Consider the following 19,936-nt stretch of genomic DNA (forward strand, 5'->3'; position numbering starts at 1 on the left):
GGGGGGGGGGGGGGGGACTGAAAAACGGCCGCTCGGTTGGCTGACGGCCGGCCGTTCTGTGATTCTCCAGAACACACAGATACTACCGCTATTATTATTATTATCAATCATTACTCAGGGAATAACTCAGAGACCCTCTCTCTTTATTTCTGTCCTTACTTGTGTGTGTGTGTGTGTGTGTGTGTGTGTGTGTGTGTGTGTGTGTGTGTGTGTGTGTGTGTGTGTGTGTGTGTGTGTGTGTGTGTGTGTGTGTGTGTGTGTGTGTGTGTGTGTGTGTGTGTGTGTGTGTGTGTTCCTCGTCACATGACTAGCGAAGTATTTAAAGATAAACATCACAAAAAAGGTACAAATGTGGAAATATAAAGAATACGTTAATAATAATACAAACCACTTTTTGAATACTAAAATAATAAATGTGGAAATGTAAACATTTAATTTGTAATTAAAGGAAACAACACTAATGTTCCTCCCTCAGCCACCAGGGGGCGATACATCCCACAGCCTCACTCGCAGGTGAACTGATTAATCAAATAAATCAAAAAACGAATAATTTCAAAAATAAAACATTAAAAGCCAAAGTAAACAGAGATAAGAGTTGAAGAGAAGGACATTGAAGATGTTTGAATGAAATAAAAACAATTACAATCCTATAAGAAAATATATGAAGCTGAATAAAAAAAAATAAGAACATTTTAAAAATACAATAAAAGGTCAAATGGTATTTACATAATATCTGTGGGAGTATAAAGCTCAGGGTTCATACGTTCATTGAAAACCTGGAAAAGTCATGGAAATTCAAAATGCAAATTCCAGGCCCTGGAAAAGTTATCGAAAACAATATTTTTCCCAAAGTTTTGGAAAAGTCATTGAAATGTAACTAAAGTTGCGTCAAATATAATTTACATTTGATCTAATCACTGAAATAATCTGCGGTCGCGAGCTGTTATGTGCCATCATGACGCGCATGGTGTTATTTTTTTATATATGAAGCGAGAGCTGTGTGCTCGAGTCTTCCTGCCTGTCGGGCCGGCTGAACTCTGCTGCTCCGGGATGAGGGTCAGCTACATTATCTACGGTGCGTTTGTTATCTGTGCGGAGTCACTGTGGCACAGACTGCACCGCTGGTGAACAGCTGTTAGGAATACTCTGTTTCAGTAAAAGTCCTGCATTCAAAATGTTCCTCAAGTGAAAGTATAAAAGTATTCTCATCAAAATATAGTGAAAGACAGTAAAAGTAGTCATTGTGCAGATTGGTCCATTTCAGAATAATAGATATGATATGTTTTATAATGATTGATCATGAAAGTGTTCTCAAAGCTGGTAAAGGTGCAGCTAGTCTGAATGACTTTGTATACTGCAGGGTAGCTGGTGGATTTACTCCAGGTGGAACTAAAGTCTGATTTAACACTTGATTAGATTTCACATCATTCATCCACATCTGTGAAGTAACTAAAGGGATTAAATACATGTATTGGAGTAGAAGTACACCATGTACCTCTGAACTGTAGTGGAGTAGAAGAACAAAGTAGCAACACATTGAAATACTTAAATAAAGTACAAGTATCTCAAAATTGTGCCCAAGTATAGTACTTGTTGAGTTTATGAACTTAGTTACTTTACACCATGTGGCTATAAAGATAGAAAGACTAAGCCTTGCACAGAGGCATGAAAATACATTTTCAAAATGCTCAACAGTGCTGCCAAAATTATAAACTGACTGCTACACAATTAAAATAAATGCTTTTATATATTTCTATTAGATTTGACTCTTTGGCGTTTCTGTTATTGTTAACACTGCTGCTTTAGTTGTTCTGCTAAAATCCTCTGATATTCCGTGGGGTGGGGGGGTCGGGGGCTCGGATCCTTGTCACCTTTTTCATACCTGATGAGTTTGCATCCCTGACTACTTTGCTTCAGCGTGTAGAAGCTAGTAAGCCTACTATTTGATTTGTTTTAGATAGGCACAACATGTTTCATATGCAGACCTTATTTTCCTCTTCCATGTTCAAATAAACCATTTTCAGTGGTAATTTGTTTTTGGTCATGGAAAATGAGGTAAAGGTCATTGAGAAGTCATGGAGAAGTCATGGAGAAGTCATGGAGAAGTCATGGAGAAGTCATGGAGAAGTCATTGAGAAGTCATGGAGAAGTCATGGAGAAGTCATGGAGAAGTCATGGTGAAGTCATTGAGAAGTCATGGAGAAGTCATGGAGAAGTCATGGAGAAGTCATGGTGAAGTCATTGAGAAGTCATGGAGAAGTCATGGAGAAGTCATTGAGAAGTCATTGAGAAGTCATGGAGAAGTCATGGAGAAGTCATGGTGAAGTCATTGAGAAGTCATGGAGAAGTCATGGAGAAGTCATGGAGAAGTCATGGAGAAGTCATGGAGAAGTCGTGGAGAAGTCGTGGAGAAGTCGTGGAGAAGTCATGGAGAAGTCATGGAGAAGTCATGGTGAAGTCATTGAGAAGTCGTGGAGAAGTCATGGAGAAGTCATGGAGAAGTCATGGAGAAGTCATTGAGAAGTCATTGAGAAGTCATGGAGAAGTCATTGAGAATCATTGGTGAAAAAGTGTATGAACCCTGAAAGATGAGTAAATACAATATAATAATTCATGTATAAATACAACAGGTACAAAATAAAAATTTGAACATGAACATTTAAACAGTATTAATTAAAGAAAACAATATGTGAAAATACAAAGAGGAATAAATGAAAGGGAATGTAAAAAATAATACAATTAATAAATATAGTCAACAGGAGTGGTGATAAAAAGAGCTCACAATAAATGAAACAGTTGAAGAATATAAATACTATATAAATAATAAGAAAATGAAAATGATACATAGACAAATAATAACTATATAAATATAAAAGTGAATAAATGGATTGATAAATAGGAATCAATAAAACACCCTCTATGGCATGACTTTTTATTTTGGGAGGAAAAAAATGTTTCACCATATGTTTTAGAAGCTTAGGGGTCCCTGATATTAAATACATTATAAAATGTGACCCCCCCCCCCCCCCCACACCATCAGGGCAACACTGTGCTACGAGGGTATTGAAACACCAAGGATTTCAGAAGAAATAGAAAAAACGTGTGTGGGTGTCCTTTATATATACAGTCTATGTTGTGAATTTATTCCAGGTGTAACCTAGACCTGAACCTAGACCTGAGTCCTGGACCTGATCCTGAACCTGGACCTGGACCTGAACCTGAACCTGAACCTGGACCCCGTTGTGTTTCCTCAAAGAGTGACCGCTCAATGGAGCCTCAATCTGCTGACGGGGGGTGAGAAAAATGGACTAAAAGCCATTTGAGTCAGTTGTTGTCTGTGTTGAAGCTTCTGTGTAACCTTCAGGAAATCCTGGTTATTAGCGACGTCGGTGGGCGTTAAGTGAACTGCAGTTAGCATCCTGGACATGAACTCAGTGACGTTCTCCACTAAAGAGATGTGTTTACGTTAGCTTCACACTGCTGGCTGTAGGGCAGCTGAAGAGACGCGAGGCACTTTGTAGATAAACTTCACGTCTTTAGGATTTACTCTGAACATCTTCCAGAGTCCTTCACATAGAGAGCAGTCCACCGGCTGATAGAGGAGACTCAGAGAGTCTGGAAGGTTCATCTGTTGGGAAACACAGAGCGATTTATACCATTACATTGTAAAGAGTGACTTTAGATTTCATTTAATTTTCATCTGTTTCTGTTTCAGGGTCCAGCAGCAGAGACCAGACTCTCCCAGCTGTCTGTCCCTAAAGAGCGACTCCTCGAAGGACGACTTCTTAAACTTTAAAGGACGACCTCCATCTGCTGATCAGAAGTAAGCTGTGACTCACAGTAAGAGTCCGGTTATGATAAAACTGGTTGATATGAAGTCTTGTCCAACATATTTTTCAGCAGTTTTTCTCCAGCATGTTTTACGGCCTGATAAATGGAACAAATAATCAGGAGAGTGAGAGCGGTGTTTCCTCAGCGAGAACTTTACTCTATTCAATTGCATTTCCAAAAGTACAGCAAGTAGAAAACATGCAAAGCTTCTTCAGTAGAGTCCAAACACTTTTTCCTTTCACAGCATTTATCTAAGACTTCTTACTTTCCTCTAATATTACTGTCACCATCAGATAGCTTAAACAACATTAACATCAAACACAAAGAGCATGAAATATAATTGTACCGATAGCAGAACACTCAGTAATATGTGTTGATGTCCCAGTTTTAAAATGTCATTGCGATCTGTTCACACATTAGCAATACAGAGCGTTATTACCATTACATCGTTAAATATAGGGACTTTAAGACATTTAACATATTTTTCATCAGTTTCCTCCAGCACGCCAATGTCTGCATCTGTTTCTGTTTCAGGGTCCAGCAGCAGAGACCAGACTCTCCCAGCTGTCTGTCCCTAAAGAGCGACTCCTCGAAGGACGACGTCATAAACTTTAAAGGACGACCTCCATCTGCTGATCAGAAGTAAGCTGTGACTCACAGTAAGAGTCCGGTTAGGATAGAAGCAGACTTGATTACTGCAACAGAGTTTTACTACAACTCATCCAGAACGCTGCCACCAGAGTCCTCACCAAAACCAGAAGAATTGAGCTCATCACCCCAGCTCTCAAATCTCTGCACTGGCTTCCAATACCACAAAGAACACACTTTAAAATCTTACTTTTAACTTACAAAGCACTCAATGGATTGGGACCAGAGTACATGTCTGATATGCTGCTCTGTAACGAGCCACCCAGAGCTCTCAGATCATCGGGGAAGGTTTACTCATCGTCCACAGGGTCAGAACCAAAATCACTGAGGCAGCTTTTAGCTTCTATGCGCTGCAGATCTGGAACAACCTTCCTGAGATCTGAGGTCCGCCCCCACCGAGAGTTCGTTAAATCGAGTCTGAAACCTTTCTCTTTAGTGCTTCCTATCCAGAGATCATCTCACTCTGTTGTATCATTGCACTTCAACACTTTTAGCTGCATGATGTGTATTTAGGCCACATCAGTATCCTCATCCTCCGAGACACGTCTACAGCCTTTGATACCATCTCCCATACCATCCTGTTCAACCGCCTATCCAACTACCTCGGCCTTACTAGTACAGCTCTATCCTGGTTCCACTCATACCTCTCCAACAGGTAACAGTTTGTCCCCATCAGAAACTCCAGCTCCCCTCCAGCCCCAGTCAACCAAGGTGTGCCGCAAGGCTCAGTGCTTGGCCCTCTTCTCTTCACCACTTTTTCTCTAATATTACTGTCACCATCAGATAGCTTAAACAACATTAATATCGCACACAAGTCACTTAAGTGCATAAAATATAATTGTACAGATAGCAGAACACTCAGTAATATGTGTTGATGTCCCAGTTTTAAAATGTCATTACGATCTATTCACACATTAGCAATACAGAGCATTATTACCATTACATCGTTAAATATAGGGACTTTAAAGAGCAACTTGCAGGTTTTTTTTTACTACATTTATGCTTAACCTTGCCTGAAAATTACAATTAAAAATGTTAATGTTAATATGTTTTACGAGACATAAGGGCAGGAATTCAGAGGGAAAGGAGCCGTTTTGAGCTCTGCTACTAAAAACTGCTTTTCTTTAACGTCATACGTCAAACGCGTCATATTACGTCACATGGGGGAGCAACTTTCTCAGACTTGTTCTCTGCCCAATCCGCGGTAGTAGTTAGTAGTTGGTTTGAGCGGTTGTGATTTAGTGAGCTGGTATTCTTTCGGTAATTTTACATTGCATTTCACCATTTGTAATCATGGTGAGCTGGAGTTTGTGCAGGTTGCAAAAACTCCATGTCAGGACATCGAGTCCACATTTTCCCTAACAGGAAAAGGACCGGAGCTAGCTTTCGTTCCCTGGTGCGAGGTGCATCCACCTCCCTGCAACACACACTCTCCACAGCTGAAGCCTATCAAGAAAAACATTTATCAGGAAACCGTATTACATCTCTCTCCCCCCCCTTCGCTGCTCTCTCTCTCCCTCCTTCGCTGCTCTCTCTTTCTCTCCCCCTTCGCTGGTCTCTCTCTCTCCCTCCTTCGTTGCGCTCTCTCTCTCCCTCCTTCGCTGCTCTCTCTCTCCCCTCCGGTACACGGCACCGTAAGACGTAGTGTGGAGTTGCATTAGGTAACGCTGTGGTGGCTGTACTGCTCCAGCCGTCTCCTTTGTGTTTGTTTGTTTCCCCCTGTCTGTGTTGTTTGTGTGTGCGTGGTGGCTGTCACTCCTGGCTCCCGGCTCAACCTCCACTCACCTGCTGCAATCAGCTGTGCACCCTCCCCGACTACACACCTGCTTTCCATCAAGCCATTTACAACGGCATATCAACGGAGGCTCCACAACCTTTCTCCGCCAGATAGTCAAGTATCAGCCGTATCTCTCTCTCTCCTCCGGTACACAGCACCGTAGTGTGGAGTTGCATTAGGTAACGAGAGATACGGCTGATACTTGCGCATTAGTTTCTGTTATGGATCAGTATCAACAGTCCTGCCAGTAACGTTAGTATATTATCAATGCTACTTTAGTTATAGCCTGATATATGATGGCTAACTTTACAATGTTGTGACGTGACGTTAGCTAACATTCTGTAGCTAACGCCGGTCACTCACCAGGACAGCTGCCCAGTTCTCCACTGGTTCTCCTCACACCACAGCTCCATTTCTCTCTGATGGCCGTTATTTCTTCTAATCCTTGGCTGCTCCTGGTCTCTTGGACGCATAGCAGGCTCGTAATTATAATCATATGCATTCGAATATCCATGTTCAACCTCTTCTGTGTCAAAACTAGCATTGTGATCCATGTTTATTCATACGTTAGACCGGCCGCTCTCCCCCGTGTTATGTCACACGCGGGAGGTCACGTGCCGAGGCTTTTTTATGCGGAAGTGAAAATGTCTTACTAAAACGACGCCAGATGTCACTGTAGTTTATATTTCTGTATATCTTTTTGAAAATCTAGTGTATTCATCATTTTCCTACACATTTATTCACAGGTGTCTTTAACCTGCAAGTTGCTCTTTAAGAGATTTAACATATTTTTCATCCGTTTTCTCCAGCATGCCAATGTCTGCATCTGTTTCTGTTTCAGGGTCCAGCAGCAGAGACCAGACTCTCCCAGCTGTCTGTCCTTCAAGAGCGACTGGTCGAAGCACTTTCACATAAACTTTAAAGGACGACCTCCATCTGCTGATCAGAAGTAAGCTCTATCCTGGTTCCACTCATAACTCTCCAACAGGTAACAGTTTGTCACCATCAGAAACTCCAGCTCCCCTCCAGCCCAAGTCAACCAAGGCGTGCCGCAAGCACCAAACCCTGGGGGGGTGGAGGAGGTGCAGTTGTTGATGTTGATAAACTGATGTCTGTCGGTGAGGTAGGATTTCAGCCAGGAGAGTGCAGTGTCAGTGATGTTGAGTGATGATTCGAGGAGGGACAGCAGGATGGTGTGGTTGATGGTGTTGAATGCTGCGGTGAGGTCGAGGAGGATGAGGATGTTCAGGTTGCCGGACTCAGAGGAGAGGAGGAGGTCTTTGTGATTTTCAGAAGAGCTGTTTCTGTGTTTTGATCGGAAACAGGATTGAAATGGCTCAAAGAGGTCGTTGGAGCTGAGGTGGGATTTTAGTTGTGAGGCAATGACACGTTCAAGTATTTTTGACAGAAAGGGGAGATTTGAGATGGGCCGGAAGTTGGACATGATGTCAGGTGTGAGTCCAGGTCTTTTGAGAATGGGTGTGACAGCAGCCAGTTTGAGAGAGGGGGGAACTGATCCAGATCTGAGGGAGGAGGTAATGATGGTGGCGATGAGCTGGGACATGGCAGGGAGGCTCTCTTTAACACATTTGGAGGGCATTGGGTCAAGTGTGCAGGTGGAGTTAATTCCAGTCATGAAGTGGGACAGTTGCATGGGGGTCACGGGAGAAGTGGGACAGGGGCTGTGAGGTGAAGGGGGGGGAGCCAGGAGGGGAGGTGGGGGGTGCTGATGAGGGGTCAGATTGCTGTAAATGTTGCTGATTTTGGTTTGGAAAAACGAGAGGAAGGAGTTGCACTGTTCGGTGGTGAAGGACGAGGTGGCGTTGTCACAGGGTTTGAGAAGTTTTGCTGATGGTGGACCACCAGCCTGTTTCCCTGTCCTCCTTTACCCTGAGTGTGTCTCTGTGTGGACAGACATCATGTGAGCTAATGCTTCATGGTTCCTCCACAGAGGGGACCAGGAGAGCTGGGAGGTTCCCGGTGGTCAGTCTGCCCAGCAGCATCAGACACAGCTGGACTCCATATTCACGGTGAGTACATGTACTCCAGATACTTGACCTCTCTTCTGTTCACAGTCATCTCCATGCTGCACTTTCAGAGAGTCAGTCTGTCCGGATCTGATGTTTGGATCCATGGTTTATAGTTTGTGTCCTTCATGTGATGTTCCAGCTGCTGGAGGACCACATCGTCACCTTTGTGAAGAGCGAGCTGAAGAAGTTCCAGAAGGCTCTGAGTTCAGATTACCCAGAATACTTAGAGGATCAGAGTGAGGATGAGGATGAAGAGCAGAGGAGGAGCAGAGAGGCATTCCTGAACATCACACTGCACTTCCTGAGGAGCATGAAGCAGGAGGAGCTGGCTGACCGTCTGCAGAGCAGTAAGAGGGTTTCTATAGAGAGTTAACACTCTGGATAAATGTCTCCTCTGCTGATGTCTCAAGAGACCAACATATATCCATACTTCATTCAGAGAACCAGAGTTACAGTGTGACCTCATGATCTTTTGTTGTGTGTTCTTTCAGGAACTCGTGCTGGAGTCTGTCAGCGTAAACTGAAGTCCACCCTGAAGGAGAGGTTCCAGTGTGTGTTTGAGGGCATTGCTAAAGCAGGAAACCCAACCCTTCTGAACCAGATCTACACAGAGCTCTACATCACAGAGGGGGGGTCTGCAGAGGTCAATGCTGAACATGAGGTCAGACAGATTGAAACAGCATCCAGGAAACCAGACAGACCAGAAACAACCATCAGACAAGAAGACCTCTTTAAAGCCTCACCTGGAAGAGATGCACCAATCAGAGCAGTGCTGACAAAGGGCGTGGCCGGCATTGGGAAAACAGTCTTAACACAGAAGTTCACTCTGGACTGGGCTGAAGGCAAAGCCAACCAGGACATCCAGTTCATATTTCCATTCACCTTCAGAGAGCTGAATGTGGTGAGAGAGAACAAGTACAGCTTGGTGGAACTTGTTCATCACTTCTTCTCTGAAACCAGAGACGCAGGAATCTGCAGGTTTGATCAGTTCCCGGTTGTGTTCATCTTTGACGGTCTGGATGAGAGTCGACTTCCTCTCGACTTCCTCAACACTGAGATCCTGACTGATGTCACAGAGTCCACCTCAGTGGATGTGCTGCTGACAAACCTCATCAGGGGGAAGCTGCTTCCCTCTGCTCGCCTCTGGATAACCACACGACCTGCAGCAGCCAATCAGATCCCTCCTGAGTGTGTGGACATGGTGACAGAGGTCCGAGGGTTCACTGACCCACAGAAGGAGGAGTACTTCAGGAAGAGATTCAGAGATCAGGAGCAGGCCGGCACCATCATCTCCCACATCAAGACCTCACGAAGCCTCCACATCATGTGCCACATCCCAGTCTTCTGCTGGATCTCTGCTTCAGTTCTGGAGGACATGTTGAAAACCAGAGAGGGGGGAGAGCTGCCCAAGACCCTGACTGAGATGTACATCCACTTCCTGGTGGTTCAGTCCAAAGTGAAGAACATCAAGTATGATGGAGGAGCTGAGACAGATCCACACTGGAGTCCAGAGAGCAGGAAGATGATGGAGGCTCTGGGGAAACTGGCTTTTGAGCAGCTGCAGAAAGGCAACCTGATCTTCTATGAGTCCGACCTGACAGAGTGTGGCATCGATATCAGAGCAGCCTCAGTGTACTCAGGAGTGTTCACACAGGTCTTTAGAGAGGAGAGAGGACTGTACCAGAGGGACAAGGTGTTCTGCTTCGTCCATCTGAGCGTTCAGGAGTTTCTGGCTGCTCTTCATGTCCATCTGACCTTCATCACCTCTGGAGTCAACCGGCTGGCAGAAGAACCAACAACCTCCTGGTGGCTTAAAGTATTCAGACCCAAACCTAAACCCAAACCTAAACCTAAACCCAAACCTAAACTAACAGATCTCTACCAGAGTGCTGTGGACCAGGCCTTACAGAGTCCAAACGGACACCTGGACTTGTTCCTGCGCTTCCTTCTGGGTATTTCTCTGCAGACCAATCAGAATCTCCTACGAGGCCTGCTGACACAGACAGGAAGTAGCTCAGAGACCAATCAGGAAACAGTCCAGTACATCAAGAAGAAGATGGATGAGGATCTGTCTGCAGAGAGAAGCATCAACCTGTTCCACTGTCTGAATGAACTGAATGATCGTTCTCTAGTGGAGCAGATCCAACAGTCCCTGAGTTCAGGAAGTCTCTCCACAGATAATCTGTCTCCTGCTCAGTGGTCAGCTCTGGTCTTCATCTTACTGTCATCAGGAGAAGATCTGGACGTGTTCGACCTGAAGAGATACTCTGCTTCAGAGGAGGCTCTTCTGAGGCTGCTGCCAGTGGTCAAAGCCTCCAACAAAGCTCTGTGAGTACAGAGATCATTTGATTTAGTGAATCAGTTATTAACACACTGCTGTCTTCTGAATAACTGTTGTCCTCATCGTCTCTTCAGGCTGAGTGGCTGTAACCTGTCAGAGAGAAGCTGTGCAGCTCTGTCCTCAGTCCTCAGCTCCCAGTCCTCTAGTCTGAGAGATCTGGACCTGAGTAACAACGACCTGCAGGATTCAGGAGTGAAGCTGCTGTCTGCTGGACTGGAGAGTCCACACTGTGAACTGAAGACTCTCAGGTCAGAGACCAGAACAGTTTGACTCAGCCAACAATCAGCCCTGCTGTGTGGTGTGGGAATACCATCATCAATAACATCATTCAAGAGAAACACAACACAATATATCAGTCACAATTCACTAAATGGTTCTTGGCACAAACTTCTTTCAAGTTCAAAAACATCCCCCCTTGTGACACACAGAAACAAAACAAAGGGCTGGGCCCCTCACTAGAGGTGAGGTATATTGCCTCATAGATCAATCAAATGTAGGTAAATGAATCTTGATACTTGAATATGCTTTATGAAAAACACAGCCTCTATCCAGCTCTCCAGAAGGTTTACTTCACTTTGTTGGCGGCTCATCCGTTAACACAGAACCCTCAGATTGATTATAATAAGGAGAAACAGGAAGGGTTTGTAAAGCAAATCAGTTATTGGGCTTTTTTTTACCAACTAACTAAATGCTTTCAACTTGAGTTGACTGAATTTATTTGTAAATTGGGCTTATGAACAGATGAATACTTCTGTTTGATATATATATGTTTATATATATATGTACAGTATATATATATACATATATATATGTTTATATATAAATTTAAGAAGTACAATATAAGAAAAGCACAAGTTTCTCTCTAGTCTTTCTTCACATTATTCTCTATTCCTTTGTTTTATGATCTGTTCATATCAGTAAGACCCTTACCATGGCTGTCCATTTGAACTGTGAGGCAGTGACTGGAGTTGTAGGTGTAGAGATGACCCAGAGGTGATGCAGTAATAAGCCCCCCCCCCCCCCCCCCCCCTTCCAGTCCTGGACCCTCAGATGATCTGACGGCTTGTTTGTGTGTCTGCAGGCTGTCAGGCTGTCTGATCACAGAGGAAGGCTGTGATGCTCTGGCCTCAGCTTTAAACCCCTCCCATCTGAGAGAGCTGGACCTGAGCTACAATCACCCAGGAGCCTCAGGGGGGAGGCTGCTGTCTGCTGGACTGGACACGCTCAGGTATGGAGAGGCTCTCAGTCTGATAGAGGAGGTAGAAACTGGCTCCTATGACCTGAAACACCCAGAGCTGATAGACCCTGACTCTTCACACTGTCTGCCGTCAGCTGTTAGCATCAAACACACATGTTCCACAACTGAGAGGAGACCCCCCCTCAGTGGGTCAATGTTCATCGTGGAACCACCAACAGAAACACAGTGGGGGGGTTTTAATGTTCACACAGATTTAGCACAGGAAGTGACATCATGAATAAATAACTGATTGATTTCCAGATGTTTTATTCTGAGTCCTAGCAAACGGCCAATCAGAAGAACCTCCCCTGGAATGAAAATAATGATGTATTAGTTTCAGTGTTGGGAGTAACGTGTTACAGTAATCAGATTACATTTGTCTGTAACGCGTTACTGTTGGTTCAGCAGTAATTACATTAGATAAGAGGAGATAGTACTTTATTGATGCTAAGCACTAAATGATCTCGTTGCCTGCGTTACGTTAAGCTCTTCAACTTTCTGAATAACGGGAGGACAGAAAAAGCAGAGATGAACAGGCGCAGCAAACATCGTGGAGGACATGTTGCCCGTTTCATTACATCCATGGTTTCCACGGTGGAATCACCATCTTTCTAAAAACATATTGAGCCAGAAATACGTAACAGCAACAAGAACAAGAACCGGGGGGGGTGAGAGAGTCTGGGGCCCCTCAAATCCAGAGAGATCCACACAGAAAGCGTTTTTTATATAAATGTAACAAAACTCAAACAGATTCAGGAATCAGAAATCAAGAGAAAAGATAAATATGAAGCGCACGGTGAACCAAAGAGAAACCCATATTTCCTGATGCACACAAACGCTGCACACAGGAAGCATGCCCCCACCTGATCAACACCTGGAGAGGAGATCATAGACATCATGAAAGAGACACCTCAGTGTTTGTAGATGTTTCTGGAGGCAGGCTGAGGTGGACATATCAGATCCTTTAAAGACTAACTGACCCCCCCTCTGCTCTCAGCCTGGAGCCTGCTGCAGTCCGGTTCTTGAGGCCAGGTATCAGGAAGTGTAAGTGTGTTTTTAATCATGAACATCTTCACACTGGGACATCACAGGTACTTTAATAACCTTTAATACCTGCTGTGTCTCTCATCAGATTCCTGTGGACTCACACTGGACTCAAACACAGTGAGCAGATTCCTCCAACTGTCTGAGGACAACAGGAAGGTGACATGGGTGGAGGAGAAGCAGAAATATCCTGATCATCCAGAGAGGTTTGACTCCTGGTCTCAGCTGATGTGCAGAGAAGCTCTGACTGGTCTCTGTTACTGGGAGGTCGAGTGGAGCGGAGGGGTTTCTATATCAGTGACTTACAGAGGAATCAAGAGGAGAGGAGACAGAGAAGACTGTTGGTTTGGATGGAATGATCAGTCCTGGAGTCTGGAGTGCTCTGGTGTTGGTTACTATGTCAGGCACAATAAGAGAACAACACACATCTCCTCCTCCTCCTCCTCCTCCTCATCCTCCTCCTCCTCCCCCTCCCCCTCCTCCTCCTCCTCCTCCTCTGGTAGAGTAGCAGTGTATCTGGATCATCCTGCTGGCTCTCTCTCCTTCTACAGAGTCTCCTCTGACACACTGATCCACCTCCACACCTTCAGAACCACATTCACTGAACCTCTCTATGCTGGGTTTGGGTTCTGGTCAACTGGTTCCTCAGTGTCTCTGTGTTCTCTGCAGGAGTGACCCCCGCCCCCCCCCCCGAAAAGAGAGGGGCTGATAATAAAAGTGTAAAACTAAGATTTCTGAGACTTTCAGAAAAAGTCAGAATTCTTAAATTATCTAAAACAATTCTGTTTGTTAATTTTCTTTTTAAATAAATCTAAATGTTGAGATTTCAGAAAATAAAAGTTTCTCAAAAAGAAACCAGAATTGTAAGATTTTAAGAAAACTCTCAAAATAAAAGTCAGTCTTTGCAAAGATGAAACTCAGAAAGAGGTTGAATACCAACAGGAAGTCCATTCTGATTTATTTCCACACGGAGGCTTTTATTCTGAAAGTGCAGGAAAACCTCCATTTCTCCCAAAGTCTTCCCACCATCTGTAATTTGTGAACACGTGACATCACTTCAGTTTGAATGGCAGCAGTAAAGGGTTACTGAGGCTCGTTGAGAACAGGTCATAGTGACGAGTTCAATCACTTCTGCAGAATATAATATATGATGTCTACAAACTAACATAACGTCTAAAGTGCAAACGTGAACAGAAAGTGCAAACCACAGCGTGCATGCATTTGAGCTCAATGACCGGCTTCCTGTGAATATTTAAAATATAACGTGGCCCTCCACAGCAGAGTCTGAGCGGCACAGAGTGCAGCTTTTATTTCAATGCTCGCTTTTTACTCTCATGCAAACATGCTCATTACTTTTTAAGAAGGGTCAGATTCAATGTTCCTGATTTGCATTTAGAAACTAATCTTCCCTCAACAACTCGATGATGTTTGAATGAACACGGCTGCTTCTGGGGTGAATGTAAACCTCTGATCTGGGTTAGATGGGTTTATTAACAGACCAATCACATGATGATTGTCTCATCATCAACACTCATGTGCTTTCAATGTAAGCAGCTGATCTAATCAATAAAGTGTGTGTTTTGAGTCGGACTCGTGTCTTTGTCTCAGTTTGATGACTTCTTCCATTCTTGAGAGGATCAGAAATACATGGATACACAATTTTGAGATTTTTTGAAATAATTCAGAATTGTTTGAAAAAAAATCATGATTTTGAGAAAAAGTCATAATTTTGAGAAAAAGCCATCATTTCAAGATCTTTTTGAAAAGAAAGTCAGCATTTTGAGATTTTGAGAAAAAGTCAGAATTTTGAGATTTTGAGAACAAAGTCAGAATTTTTTGAAAAAAGTCAGAATTTTTAGAAGTCAAAAAAGCCATTTAAAAGAAAAAAAAGTCAATTTCTTTTTTAAAAAAGTCAGAATTTTGAGATTTGGAGAGAAAGTCTGTATTTTGAGTCTGACTCAGTTTGATGGTTTATTTATATATTTGTTCCATATTGATAATGATCAGAAAGCTTCAGATTTGGTGTAATTCTCTTCCCCCATTAGAGACAGGAGCAGCTCACGTTCCTGGGTCAGTTTAGTGTTGTTTTGCTAGACGACACCTATCAGGAGAAGTTACTCTTTGAAAACAGAGACACCAGCGTCTTTTCTCCCCAGCAGTCGCCTCAATATACCATGATGCAATGCAAAGCCCTGGTGCATGATGGGAAGCAGCAGCACTTTGGTTTAACTCTGCTGGGAGACACATTGTGCGACATCTAGTCAGAGATACCAGCAACAGACAGTACTAGTTAGAGTTACAGAGAAAAGAAGAAGTCTGCCTTTATTTCTGTTTCAGATGTTTACATAATGGGTTGTTTCTTTCTAGTCTTTTAAGTTCTCTAATGTACAATGCCTTGTCTTTTTATGCTGCTGCAACACAAACGTTTCCCAAATTGGGATCAATAAAGTACTTCTTATCTTACCTTATGTTATCTTATCTTATCTTAACGCAATGTGAGAATCCTCTTGTTTGGTGTAAAGGTGAGTCTAATCAGACGCCAATAGCTATATGATAGCTCTGTGATTAACATGATGATTCAGCCTCTATGGAGATAGACATATGACTATCAGACACAATTAAGGGCACGAGCAAAAAATAGGACTCAAGAGCACAACCAGGCAAAAAGGTCTTTAGTCAAGCGTTTAATCCAAAAGGTAAAAATAAAACAGGCAATGATAGAAAAAATGTACTGACTGGAAGCAACGAAAAACCACCAACTATGTTGGCGAAAAACTACTAAAGAAGCAACAAAAAAACAAACAACTAGGTTGGTACAAATGCTAAGCAGCTAGAACAATAGCTTACGTCAGGAGAGAAACATGGAGTACTTTCTGCTATACAGACAAGACGAACTGGCACTGAGCAAGGAAACAGCACAGACTAAATACACAGGTGAGGAGTAATGATTAGGGACAGCTGAGGCTCATTGAGGCCAGGCAGGTGATTAACAGGGAGCGAAAATACACAGGTGAGGGAGTGAGGCGATCAGCCAGGGCCAGGATGTGACAGTACCCCCCCCTCAACGACCGGCACCGGACGGTCCAGGCTCGTCTGGATGATGTCTGTGGAAATCCAGGATGAGTTCTGGGTCGACAATGTTCTTTGAAGATACCCATTCCCTCTCCTCAGGACCACAGCCCTCCCAATCCACCAGATACTGGCGGCCACGAGCCCGCCGGCGAGCCGCTTGACAGAATGAACTGGCCCTCCATCGATGAACCGGGGGGGCGGTGGGGGTCTGGAGGCAGGGACCAGAGGGCTCTCTTTGACCGGCTTGATCCGAGACACATGGAAAGTTGGGTGCGACCTCATGGACCTGGGAAGCTTGAGTCTCACAGCAACAGGATTAATAATCTTTGAGACAGGGAAGGGACCAACAAAACGAGAGCCAATTTACGGGACTCGACTCGAAGAGGAAGGTCCTAAGTGGAAAGCCATACTCTCTGGCCGACACGATAGGTGGGAGCAGGGATCCGTCTGCGGTCTGCTGCCCTCTTGTACCGAGAAGACGTCCTAAGCAGCACTTGTCTAGCCCCAGTCCAGATGCGACGCCACCTCTGAATCAGTGCCAAGGCAGAAGGAACCCTGACCTCTCCCTCCAGGGACAGAAACAGGGGCGGTTGGTAGCCATAAGCACACTGAAATGGGGAAAGACCAGTAGAAGAGCAAGGCTATGTGTTGTGCGCTTATTCAACCCAGATAAGATTCTTACTCCAAGTAGTGGGGTTCTGAGAGACGAGACACCGCAGACCGGTCTCTAACTCCTGGTGGAGCCGCTCGGTCTGTCCGCTGGACTGAGGATGAAGGCCGGAGGAGAGGCTAACGGTGGCACCCAGGAGAGCACAGAACTCCTTCCAAAACTTGGAGACAAACTGGGGACCCCGATCCGACACAACATCTTTAGGGAAGCCATGTAACCGGAAAACATTGGACAGGACAACCTCCGCTGTTTCCTTGGCAGAGGGTAACTTGGGCAGAGGAACAAAGTGCACCAACTTTGAGAATCTGTCGACAATGGTCAAAATGGTTGTGTTACTTTGGGACAGGGGAAGACCCGTTACATAGTCCAGAGAGACATCCGACCAAGGGCGAGTAGGTACAGGAAGGGGACGTCGGAGACCAGGAGATGGCCGACGAGAAACTTTGTTCCGAGCACACACCGGGCATGCAGCAACATACTCCCCCACTTCACTCTCCATCTTGGGCCACCAGAAGCGTTGCTTGAACACAAACATGGTCCGTTTGATCCCCGGATGGCAGGAGAGAGGGGACGCATGAGCCCAGTGGATGACCTGAGAGCGAAGAGGAGAGGGCACAAACAACCTGTTCTGAGGGCAACCATTCGGCCCTGGGTTACCAACATTTGCTTCTCTGACCCTCTCCTCAATAGCCCAGGTAACAGCACCCACCATACATGAGGGAGGCAGGATAGTAGTGGGGGGAGAATGGTCAGAGCCCGTATCAAAGAGACGGGAGAGAGCATCAGGCTTAGTGTTTAGAACCAGGACGATAAGACAGTGAAAAGTTGAACCGATTAAAAAAAAAGAGCCCATCTGGCTTGACGAGGGTTGAGTCTCTTCGCTGTGCGCAGGTACTCCAGGTTCTTGTGATCGGTCCACACAAGAAATGGCACTTCAGCTCCCTCTAACCAGTGACGCCACTCCTCCAGTGCCACCTTAACAGCCAACAGCTCTCGATTCCCCACATTGTAATTCCTCTCAGCAGGAGAAAGCTTCCGGGAGAGGAAAGCACATGGGTGAATCTTGTTGTCCTCTCTGGAGCGCTGGGAGAGCACAGCACCAACCCCCACGTCTGAAGCGTCCACCTCCACCACAAACTGCAGACGTGGGTCCGGGGAGATCAGTATAGGGGCCGTGGTGAAGGCCTTCTTGAGCCTCGGGAAGGCTTTGTCCGACTGACAGGTCCACTGAAACCTTGTGTTTGGGGAGGTTAGTGCATGCAATGGAGCAGCAACAGTGCTAAAGTTTCTTATGTATCGCCTATAGAAGTTGGCGAACACTAAAAACCGCTACACTTGCATGCGGTTTGCAGGGACAGGCCATTCGGAGACATCATTAACCTTAGCCGGATCCATCAAAAACATTGCCCACTGACACAAGAAAGCCCAAAGATGAAACAGTGGAAACATCAAACTCACACTTCTCGGCCTTGACAAAGAGGTGGTAGTCCAGGCGACGCTGTAGGACACGGCGTACATGATCTCTGTGGGTCTTTTTGTCAGGGGAGAAGATGAGGATGTCATCCAGGTACACGAAAACAAAGATGTTAAGCATGTCTCGAAGTACATCATTGATCAAAGTCTGAAACACAGCTGAGTCTCTTGCGTTTCAGGCTTTGGATACGCTGTTCAGCCATGCATCGGTTATTTGGCATGCTGGGATGTTCTTGTCTAAATGGTAAGTCTAGGCAGTAGTGTCCATCTGACATTGTTGCAGAGTGATTCATAATGTTCAGGAATTGTTTGTCTTCTCTGGACATTTCCTCTGTTTCCTTGCTTGTATTTTCATTGAAATCATGATTGTATTGTTTGACCAATAGCTCCTCTAGGTGTGTAATGGATATCCAATTGACAGCAGCAGCAGGGTGGCCATTAGCATCTCTAGTGTCGTTGCTTCCTTTTAGGGGACCATAGAAGACTCACCCCAGTAGGGTCTTCACAGCGTATGGCCCTTCTCCTTGGCTATTGATCAGCTCCCGAGGTTCCAATACCTTAGGAGAATGTGTCCCAATGAGTAGGTCAATGCCAGAAGCAATTTCATGAATTTTGATGTCCTTTAAGTAAGGCCATTTTTCCAGATCTTCTTGTAGAGGAATATTGTGCTTGGAAACAGGCATGGTCTTATGTGTGAAGACATCGGATAGTTGAAGGAAATTGTCTTCGTCCAGACTCGATATTTCCAAACCTGAGATATGATGATTAAACAAAATGTGTTCCTGATTCATTGTCTTTTGGAGAATGTTAGTCCTTTGTCCTGTAAGGTTTAGCCTCCTCATTAGACTTGCTGTGCAAAAGGTAGATGAACTTCCCTGGTCCAGAAATGCATAAGTTTGTAACCCTTTGTCCCCCTTGTGGCTCTTTACTTGTACTGGTACGATGGAGAAGATGGAGTTTTCATCACCGGCCCCAATGTGCCCACATGTGTGAGGTGAGATGACACTATTACTTTCCATTGGCTTCCCATTCTGTTCTGTGTGTTCTGCTTCCTCTCTTTTGCCTTTCTGTTCAATGTGGAGTATTTCAGGATGACTGTGGTTGCACATATAACATGTCAAACGACTGTGGCAGTGTTTGCTCATGTGTCCTATTTTTAGGCATCCAAAACAGACTTTCCCTCAAGAAGTCCAGCCTTTCTCTGTGTGTTTTCTTCAGGACGTGTGGACACTGCTCCAATGAGTGATCACTTCTACTGCAGAACAAACACAAATGTAGGGAGTTGGTGCTTGATGCAGGTATCTTCCTTCCATTTGTCGTAGCGTCTTCTAGCACTGGTGTTCTTGGACGCGTAACAGTTGTTGCAAAACTACTTCCTCTTAGGCTTGATTTTTCCCTTGAGAAGGTAGAGCTTCTGACAGTGGTAGATGGTTTATCATCTTGGATGCTTCCAAACAGAGGATCTGAGTATCTTCACTTTCCTCTCTATGAAGTCGACAAGGTCAGGAAATGTATCTCGATGCCCACGCTCTCCCTGCAGCTGACATGCTCTATTCCTCCACTTGTCTCTGAGTTTGTAGGGTAGTTTCTGAAGTATGTGTTTCATGTTTGAAACAACATTCATTTCATCCATATAGGTGAGATGTTCCATTGCATTGCACCAACCTCTTAGGAACAAAGAGAAGGCTTGCAGTGCTTTCACATCTCTGGCTTTGATCATTGTCCAGGTAAATGCTTTGTTCATGCATGCAGTGGCGATCTTGTGTTCATTACCAAAGTGTTCTTGAAGCAGATGTTTGTCCTTTGATAACCT

At 44.7% G+C, this 19,936-nt stretch overlaps 3 protein-coding genes across 3 annotated transcripts in view; all 3 read left to right on the forward strand.

The window, feature by feature from the left end:
• LOC307035609 (NACHT, LRR and PYD domains-containing protein 3-like) overlaps positions 1-19,936 on the forward strand; it is a 97,574-nt gene that overhangs the window by 38,624 nt on the left and 39,014 nt on the right. Inside the window, 1 exon segment of the mRNA XM_079675171.1 lies at positions 10,702-10,875. Coding sequence (XP_079531297.1) covers positions 10,702-10,875 — 174 coding nt within the window.
• On the forward strand, positions 8,437-10,633 carry LOC307035627 (NLR family CARD domain-containing protein 3-like). Its single transcript, XM_079675213.1, has 2 exons — positions 8,437-8,633; positions 8,778-10,633. Exons 1-2 carry the CDS (start codon positions 8,597-8,599, stop codon positions 10,616-10,618), a joined length of 1,878 nt encoding a protein of 625 aa, XP_079531339.1. The 5' UTR covers positions 8,437-8,596; the 3' UTR covers positions 10,619-10,633.
• Positions 11,559-14,492, forward strand: LOC307037177 (stonustoxin subunit alpha-like; the record flags this gene model as incomplete). Its single annotated transcript, XM_079677955.1, has 4 exons — positions 11,559-11,577; positions 11,630-11,855; positions 12,862-12,908; positions 12,997-14,492. The coding sequence occupies 4 exons, from the start codon at positions 11,559-11,561 to the stop codon at positions 13,581-13,583; spliced, it is 879 nt and encodes a 292-aa protein (XP_079534081.1). The 3' UTR covers positions 13,584-14,492.

Source organism: Notothenia rossii (assembly GCF_949606895.1).
Source record: "Notothenia rossii genome assembly, chromosome: 4".
Taxonomy (NCBI): domain Eukaryota; kingdom Metazoa; phylum Chordata; class Actinopteri; order Perciformes; family Nototheniidae; genus Notothenia; species Notothenia rossii.

Excerpts from the sequence above, each read along its gene's own strand:
- LOC307035627 (XM_079675213.1), top strand. The coding sequence starts at position 8,597 with ATGAAGCAGGAGGAGCTGGCTGACCGTCTGCAGAGCA. Across the intron at positions 8,634-8,777 it reads GGCTGACCGTCTGCAGAGCA|GAACTCGTGCTGGAGTCTGT; the intron begins GTAAGAGGGTTT and ends GTGTTCTTTCAG.